The following is an 8,897-nucleotide window of genomic DNA, read 5'->3' as shown; positions in this document are numbered from 1 at the left end:
ATCTGTGACTCAGTGATCCAAGTTGGCAGTTTAGAGCGCGAATCTCTACATCTGAGGTGAGTGCTCAAATGCCTGAGCACGGCGTGTGTGCGCGTGGTGTGTGTGTCAGCAGTTCAGTGGGTGCCCACACACCAGGCATTATTCCTTTCGCTGGGCTCACAACTACACACACGCTAGCGTTGACACTCAGAAGACCTCCATTGCTAGCAACATGCTCAATCTGCAACGCTCGGACTCATCAGCAGAGTCGAGAAAGTACTCATTCGAGGAGGAGGCGATCTATTCGCATTCACCGGGGGCGCGACAAGACCGTCGACGGGTGACCTACACGTATGAGAATAACCAGCTGCTGGAGGACGGTCAGCCTGTGAAAGCCACCATCCACTGCTCTGAGATGACCCCCGAAATGGAGGCCTGGGCAGTGGACTGCGCTGCCATTGCCCTGATCAACCGCGCCTCTATCAAACAGGCCGCTGCTTACATCAAGAAGGAGTTCGATAAGAAATTCGGACCCTCCTGGCAGTGTGTCGTTGGATCTAACTATGGGAGGTGAGTGTATACCTTCTCCTGAGATTGATATTTAGCAAAATTTTTAATCTTCCTTTCAGTCGCAAGTCTGCGATTATATTACCCCAAAAATTGCTTTATGTAGGTGAAATCACTGCAACTTATGCCTAAAAGAAATATGACTACTCTTACACAAAGGTATGGTTTGTGAAACTTAACGCCTAAGGTTTCCAACAGTCAAAAGCGAAAACAGGAACACGAGACGTAAACACCACCACATGGAATGTACATGGATATGTAACCAAAGGGAGTGTCCTCCTCTATCACATCAAATGGGGTGAATTTTCGCTTTTTTCAGAGCTGGTTGGTTGCTTTTTGGATTGGAAGTCGATTAACAGGTTTGATAGGTTTATTAATCACTTTTTTTATCAGTGATATCATTTCCGAGATTTTAATAGCACATTTCAGGTGTCTATCTCATTTTTTTTACTCGTCGCCCTTTTTTCCTCATATTTAGTGGCCAACCCCTTCAGTTGACTAAAAAACATATTTTTCGAGCAAAAGAAAGGTCTTGCTATGCAGAAGATAGTATCTTTCTCGCTGAAATCCAAATTTTCTGAATCTAATCGTTAAAAATTTAGTGAAGTGCCTGTTATGCCCATAAGGAAGACAGCATCGGTAACGCTCTCTGATTTCGATTCCTTTGACTTGCATCCTGGTATCTTGTATGCTATGTGGAAGGACACACAATTTCTGCACTTGAGAGTGTGGATATGGTGAGTGGTAACTTGTGTTATGGCGAAAACGGAGGTATAAATCCAAAAGTAGGCACACAAGTCAACATCACATTAGTGAACTCGGTCTAGAGTTAACGAACAAAAATTCCAGTGTAGTAATTTGCCTGATGACTCGCTTATTAGCGTTGCAAATTTATCCGTTACCTCCCCATCCCGGTCACGTCAGAAGCCATGGCAATAGCATAAACACGTTGTCCAAATAATGACACAGGTACTATCAAGGTGCTTTGCGTGCTAAACAATGCCTGAAACTGCAGGTCAATAATCGCGTCGGAGACAATGGCTAATGTGTAAGAAGAGGGTGTTCTGTGGGGCGCTGCACACAGCTTGCGTTAGCACGTCTTCCATCTGTAATCCTTCCAGGTCTGTTGAACACTTTCTATTTTTCTTCATCTTCCAGTTGCCTTAATGCTGCATTGCATCACTTTTGAAAGTGAGTGTATGGAACTCTACAACCTGGACTATCATCAAGGCATACGCCCTGTCTAATACTTTTCTCAATTCATGTGACGGTGATGTCAATCCCTACTACTTTAGTTAAGATTTCTCTAAAAACTTGCAAAGACTATTCATCTTGGTGCTTACTCACTTGCACTTGCCTTAGGCCACTAAATGGCACCATATCTTGTTTACACGCATGGAATTTCCCCCATACCCCCAGGAGGTCACATATCTAGGCAACCCAGACGCTAAATTGGTTAGGCCTGACCCATTTGCAAGTTTGAACGCGTTTTTTTGGCAACTTTAAATTGAAATTATGTACTATTCTTTCTCTATGGTTGTTTGCTGGGTCACTTGAATTAGAGCACACTGAGTACCCTCCACCTTAGAAAAGTTCCTCAAGAAAGAGCATTTACGTGAGGTGAATGTTCATGCTGGTACTGAAAAGTGTGACGAATGGCATACTTTCTTGCCTTAAGGGTTCTCTTACACCACTGCCTTTTACGGTATCAATGCAAGCTAAAAGTTTGGGACTTTCCAAGTTAGTTAGCTGTTTCATGGCCTTCACTTTTTGACTCCAAGTCTTTAAAGTCGTAAGCAAGGAGTATCGTAAGTCACATGTTAAGTGAATCAAGGTCGCTAAAACTTGAATGATGGATACATGCGGCTGCCAAAATTGCACATATGTGTTGCAGCATCGTGCAGGTGACTCATTTTCGGTATCCGATATGAGCTGTCATTATCAAGTTTCCGGATTTAGGGTCCCTTAAGTATGAAAAGTGGTGCCGGTGGTTTACATGTGTCAGACGATCCTTGAGCAAACAAACGCTCTATGTGCTGATAGGATACCAGTCATTCATAGCAATGTAAATGATTAATTTGCCAATTGAATCTGTCTATCAAAATACGCGCGTATTTTAGCACTTTGTATTGCTGCATTATCGAGCAGCAACGTGGCTTGTAAATGCTCCGATGACTACTACTTGCAAAGGAATGATGTAAAATGGGTGGTTATTTAATCATTGATGGGAAGCTCCTCTGGTGCCTGCATTAAGGTATGCTTCTATTACAATTCAGCAATTCCTTGACATACGCATTTCATCTGGCCTCCTGTTCACCTCGTAGAGCGGTTAGATCACAATTTGGTATTCACCTCCTGAGAAATATAATAAATATTGGACTAAGACTTCATGATCAATTATCGCCGGTCGCCTAACACAACAAAAGTTCTCATCTTTTCTCCCTTTGTTACATTTATCTGCTCAGTACTTGATTCTTAGGATTTAAGCACTTAGAAAATTTCCTGCCAATTTGTATTCACAATCCTTTAGCACATTCTTCTGTATTCCTGCCGTAACTAGATTTCTCCTAGCGTGCACAAGAGATGACCTTGCAGATGCCAAATAAAAGTGGTGTTGGTAGCATTTACGCCAGAGTTCATTGGCACTGGTTTGGAAGCGTTTTATTCCGTGTACTCACTTAAGGGCCTGTCAATGCGAAAGCACCACTAGCCAACAATGACCATTAGAAACACAGGCGTAATCGAAAATTCATCCCATAACCCAGTTCGTGTCTTAATTTCGTCAAAAAATGATGTTAAGAATGACAGACATGAAAATGTGGCACTTTATGGGAAATCGTCTCCCATTAAAGTCAGTGACTTGGTGTATAATCTCTTCGTTTTTCTGATGCAAAGGGCAAAATTTTAATAGCACAACATTTTGCACTCCAGCTAGAGTGGAATGATATTTTCGAACAGTAAAATTTTATAAAGGAGTTGGAGACACGGATACTTACAGGGCCGCCTATCGAAAGAACTTGCAAAACTTAGCCTACTTATGAGGAGATGCTAAGACAGTAGTACTGTCGCCATAGGCGGAATGTTTTCCTCCAACCTCCTATTTAAGCTTCTTCCTCTTGAGTGATGCTTGGTCACAAGCACTTAAGTCAAATGATCAATTGCTTGGAGAACTGCATTCCAATATGAACGTGTTTTAACATAAGATCATTATTACTGTGACTGAGAACTGACCAATTCTTGCCTACTGTGGCTAGCTGCTACTCGAATCCTACAACTGAATTGATTTCTCCATATCGGGTCGCAGACTTCTCTAATGTACCTCAGTAATCAATCATCATACGTCTGATCTACGCTTCTGTGATGTCAAAAACATACGGGTAGCACGCATTGGCGCGCCATTTTGGGCTCATTGAAGAGCGCAACGAAACTTACAATTACGACTCCAAAAGTAACTCCTTGAGCCCATAGGGATTTATAGCTTGATCACATTTAGTCTGCAATCATGATCGCGGGTTAAAGCGAAAAATTCGTCTAACTTTCTACTGGACGGCGACCCAGCCATAAAGTTGTCTTCTCTGACCATCCCTCAAACGCGGCGTGGTGGGTTAATGTTTACCTGAGTTGTGGACCAAAGTACTTCCGGACGTATTGTGGGATAAAGCATGACATCACCGCCCACACACACTAAACTAGATGTTTGGGTAACGCGCTTAACAATCAAACCCTCGGTGCGTGTTACACCAATCAAAGCCGAATACCTCCAGTTTGGCCGCCTACAAACACACGCAGGCATTTCGGACACCGGTCCGCATGAGTCATCCTCGTGGTGTGGTCCTGCCTCCTCCATCCACCCACCTGGCCTCGCATCTCCTCAACAAGTGAAGTCCCATGCATGATTTTTGGAGGTGTGTGGTATTTCACGTGATTGTCAATGCAGTGATGGACAAGTGACACCAACAGTGTAGACATAAAGATGATTCTAAAGCGAACTCAAGGTTACTTTTGGCCCTTTAAGTTTCGTACAGAAGTACAGCAGGATATTTAAAGATGGACGGATCTCTATTTCACCAAAAAATCGGTTAATTTTAGCAGTCGAATCACTACTGGATGGGCAATATCGCCTCACAGAATAGGGTCAAAACACTTGAACATAAAACAGCTATCTAATTGCCGGGAGTAGACAAATGCGCAGCAAGTAAGCAGATCGTCTTTTGACGGGATTGCTTACCATCAACCCCAAACTCCCAGCCATTTGAGCCATCGCGGTCAAGATTGACGCACTCAAAGGTTACAAAGTGGCAGCCTTTAGGCGTCCTACTTTTTTTGCAGACACGGTTAAAAAAACCTTTACACCTCCACAGTTTATTACTGCATGTTTTACGATGTTACGTAGCTAGTCAGATAAAAGTGCGCTCTTTTTTAGCATTTTGAGTGCAAAAAAAGAACGGAGGAGGCGGCTTCATCTTCTCCTGTTGGTATGAGCTCTAAACGCACTAAATTTGTCTGCAGGCAAAATACTAGTTGGTTTTACTTGGGTGTGTTATAACCAACCCAACTGCTGCAATTTGGACCAAATTAACAGCCGAGTGGAGAATCAGGCACTATACAATCTCGAAGCCCAAGTTATCACTTCTTTCTCCTTCTCTCTTTCAGCTACGTGTCTCACTTCGAAGGTTCCTTCATCTACTTCCTTCTCAAGAATTTCACGGTGCTACTCTACCAAATATGAAGGATCAATGACGCACACGGCAACATTGTGTTTTTATGGGACAATCACTTCGAGTTCACACCTCCGCCTCCTTTGCCTTCGTCTCTACCATCTCATCTCAATTAATTGACCTCGTCTTGTCTTCAGAGTTTTCTTTCAACTCCTTGTTTAACACTTCAGCGCCTTGATCTCAAAAAAACGAAGTGGTGGGTTCTTCACAGGAACATAATAGGATTTCGCCATTATTGTGGCTAGCGCTTCTGACCTGTCCCCAGTTAGATTTCAGTCATCCTTGGGTCATCTTATTGGGGGGAGACTGAAGAATTAAGGGAGCATCAGTCGGTGTGCCGTTCGGCCGGACTCTCAGGGCTGCAGATGCTCAACCATCAAATGACCTGAGCCGATCATTCCATTTCTAGTTGGGAAAGATGTGCGAAATACTGGCAGTTCCATTGTTTGGGAAATTAAGTCCCCGGTCTAGAGCGTGGGATTCCGTTCAGTACAGGAGTAAAGTATCGCATTCAGACCACAAAAATGGGAATTTTGCTAACCGTGCAAGTCTGTGAACAAACGTAGTTTTAGTACAACCTCCCAAATGTGTCGAGATGACAATAAGCAGGAATTTGTACTTGCCCAAAAGTTCATGGCTTTTTGAGGTTCAAGCAATTAAAGTTCCAGTCGATTTTCATGGGAGAGACGTTTGAAGTAAGCATGTTACTTTACCTCCTGATAATTTGAGGCTAACCAGTTAGTGACTAACATTACCGAACCGCCCGATCAAAAATCCCGTCCATTCCAGTGAGCCAAAATGAACAACTTGTTCGTACCGATGGCGACAGAAATCGAGCTTGTCGTGGAGTATCTTCCTTGTTATGCCTCTGGAGAGCAGAAATAAACCTCCACATTAAGCAGATGCTTGGTCGTCTCACTTCGTACCCACTATATCAGTTTAACCACACTGTCCAACTTTCACTGGCTTTATGAATTCCCGAAAGGCAAGTAAGCACCATAGTACAACCTCAAACCACAACCATGCATTGCCCAAATGCAATTTTGGATCTCCCTGGAGGAATGCAAACTCAGCCGCCCAATGAGGGTGGTGACAAGTAGTAGCTGCCACTTCGGAGGCAAGATGGGTCCTGCGACCGTACGCTGAAAAAGCACAGATACAGGAATTCAGAACCCCGGAGACTGGTAGGTGTGCGTGTGTGTGCACTCACGTTCGCACGCGGGTACGCACCAATCAGAGGCTTAGACATCCAGTCAAATCGACCAGTGCATAGTGGGGCAGACACACCAATAGGTGTGTACGGACACACAAACTCACGGCCACGCACACACACACGTTGGCTGCGTGCACGTTATTTGGGTTTTCGTCTTGGGCGTGTCGTGGTCGTCGTCGTTGGAGTTGCGATTGATTGATAATTTTGAAGGAATCATGACTGAACGCAAGGCTGTCATCAAGAATGCCGATATGAGCGAGGAGATGCAACAGGATGCTGTCGCTGTGGCCGGTCAGGCTCTGGAGAAGTTCAACATCGAGAAGGATATTGCCGCCTACATTAAAAAGGAGTTTGATAAGAAACACTCCCCTACCTGGCACTGCATCGTGGGACGAAACTTTGGGAGGTAAAACTGATCCCTAATCATCCAACTTCATTATAAAACTAGCTAGTACAGTAACTTAAGTTCGATTCAATTTACTCTATCCCTGTCCATGAGAGAATGTCTTAGATTACTTTGGTCTCATTTTCTTATCAGCACTCGTTTGATTTTTATTGCTGCTTCCTTCTAATCCAGAGGCTCTTGCCAGCTCTGCGTGAAGACTAGTTCATAGTCAACTTAAGCATAGGCTCCGGAATGTTCGAATATGGTCAAAGTTCCGTCTCTCAGCCATTGTTTTTATCTATCTGTTAATATTCCCGTCTCACCTCTGGTTTAATTCGATGTGATATGTATTAGTCTGCGGATCGCTTACTGGTACCTTACCAAAACGTGATAACCTTGCTTCGCTAATGCCTCCGTGACCACGAGCGCGTGAATGAGTTGTATAATTCCCCCATAGCATAGATTCCGCAGTTTTTTCCAGTTCGGCTGAATAGACGAATCAGATGGTGACACACTGCGTTGGTTCGTCCCTCATGTCTTATTAAAGACAATTTTCCGAAAACCTCTATCTGCACTCCTGGATTTTGTGAGTCCATGACTTGCCTGACAGCGGTGGTCTCCCAGTCGCGTGTTCAGCCTGCCCAGTTGGGGTAATCGCATCTCCCTGTGGGAGTGACATGATACGCGGAGCCTGCTCAACTCCTTTACTCCAGATGGGCCATTCGACGCAATGCGCAACATGCATGCCTCCTGGAATGTTAACTTTCAAGTGTGGACATTTTTGGGTCTGCTCTAATCGTCCTACTGTGGCGGAAGTCAGTCGGTGTCCACAATTCAAGCGCTTTACGTAGAGTTTGTACTGGTGCTAGATTTGTTCAAATGATGTTGATAAGGCGTGCTGGGTTTGTTTTGATAGTGTAGTAGTCGCGCTCTTGCGTGGATGGTGGCCTAGCCTAGACCACTCTATATGCGTAATTTCGGCGGGCTTGTTCACGGTGTTTGTGTTTTGACAGATATACGTGACGCTGGAGTCGTGCGATAGCTTGAGCTACTGGTCCCACCTCTTCAACAGTTTGATCAGATTTTCGTGCGGATTTTAATGCTAATTCAGTCTGTATCACTTTTCTGTCATTTTGAGTTGGTTTCTTATTGTTTTCCATTCGTGGACCAAACCTTGGTAGGCACTCATTCTCGAACTTTCGGTGCCGTTCTAAATTTTTCTTTGCATTGAGGATTACTTATAATGCTATCAATCGGGGTCGGTTTGTACGTTTCCTACGTGTTTTTTTTCTACTTGTTGAAATGAGTTTAGCTTCAGGAGTCAGTCTCTCTAGCTTTCCACAATCTGGTGTAAGTTTCGAGTCTCTAGGTGGGGTATGCTATCGGTAATTTTGTGAGAGTCCGTTGCTGATAATGAAGGCTATGTGCTGTGCGGTCGGCCGTAGCTTTCGCTGTTTTTGAGTGCCCACCTACCCGTCATTTATTCGTGTGTTATGCTAATGGCGCAGATAGTGTGCATATGCAAACGAGCGTTCCTTAGCCACGGCGCAATTCACAAGTAAACAACCTTTCTTTGGCAGCCTTGTGTGAGTGCCGCCAGTAATATGTCTTCCTTCATTCCTGTACACAGCTACGTGACCCACGAAACGCAACATTTCATCTACTTCTACCTGGGGCAAGTGGCAATTCTTCTCTTCAAGTCGGGCTAGGGCGAGATGGCGGAGTCAAATGTGCGCACACTCCTTACTACTACATCTATTTGTGTATGTGTGAATATGTCTGTTTCCGTGATGACCAACGGGAAGGCCCCTTCCTCTCTATTCTACCACTACCAACACAACCTGCCCCACCCCCCCATTCCTCTTTTTCCTGTGTTCACATGCACGAATTCGCATTTCCACTTTTTCAAACGGAACTGAGTGTGACAACAAGTCTCTCCTTTTTGTCACTACTTTGACAGGGATTAGAGACGCCTATTGGGCGGCTGCCCAGGCTGCTGGATGGCCACTTTTGTTCGGCCGGGGACTCTCCCCTC

At 44.4% G+C, this 8,897-nt stretch overlaps 2 protein-coding genes across 2 annotated transcripts; both read left to right on the top strand. All coding sequences in view use genetic code 11, as the record gives it.

Annotated features, from left to right (window-relative positions):
• Positions 1 to 211: 211 nt before the first annotated feature.
• EGR_03188 (Dynein light chain 1, cytoplasmic) lies at positions 212 to 5,275 on the top strand (the record flags this gene model as incomplete). The annotated part of the gene is made up of 2 exons (XM_024492437.1): positions 212 to 549; positions 5,200 to 5,275. The coding sequence occupies 2 exons, from the start codon at positions 212 to 214 to the stop codon at positions 5,273 to 5,275; spliced, it is 414 nt and encodes a 137-aa protein (XP_024353111.1).
• A 1,417-nt stretch (positions 5,276 to 6,692) lies between these two features.
• Positions 6,693 to 8,571, top strand: EGR_03187 (Dynein light chain 1, cytoplasmic; the record flags this gene model as incomplete). Its single annotated transcript, XM_024492436.1, has 2 exons — positions 6,693 to 6,883; positions 8,493 to 8,571. The coding sequence occupies 2 exons, from the start codon at positions 6,693 to 6,695 to the stop codon at positions 8,569 to 8,571; spliced, it is 270 nt and encodes an 89-aa protein (XP_024353110.1).
• Between the last annotated feature and the right edge of the window lie 326 nt (positions 8,572 to 8,897).

The sequence above is a fragment of the Echinococcus granulosus genome (assembly GCF_000524195.1).
Source record: "Echinococcus granulosus chromosome Unknown EG_S00016, whole genome shotgun sequence".
NCBI classification, from domain to species: domain Eukaryota; kingdom Metazoa; phylum Platyhelminthes; class Cestoda; order Cyclophyllidea; family Taeniidae; genus Echinococcus; species Echinococcus granulosus.
This window is presented reverse-complemented; position numbering and strand designations above follow the sequence as displayed.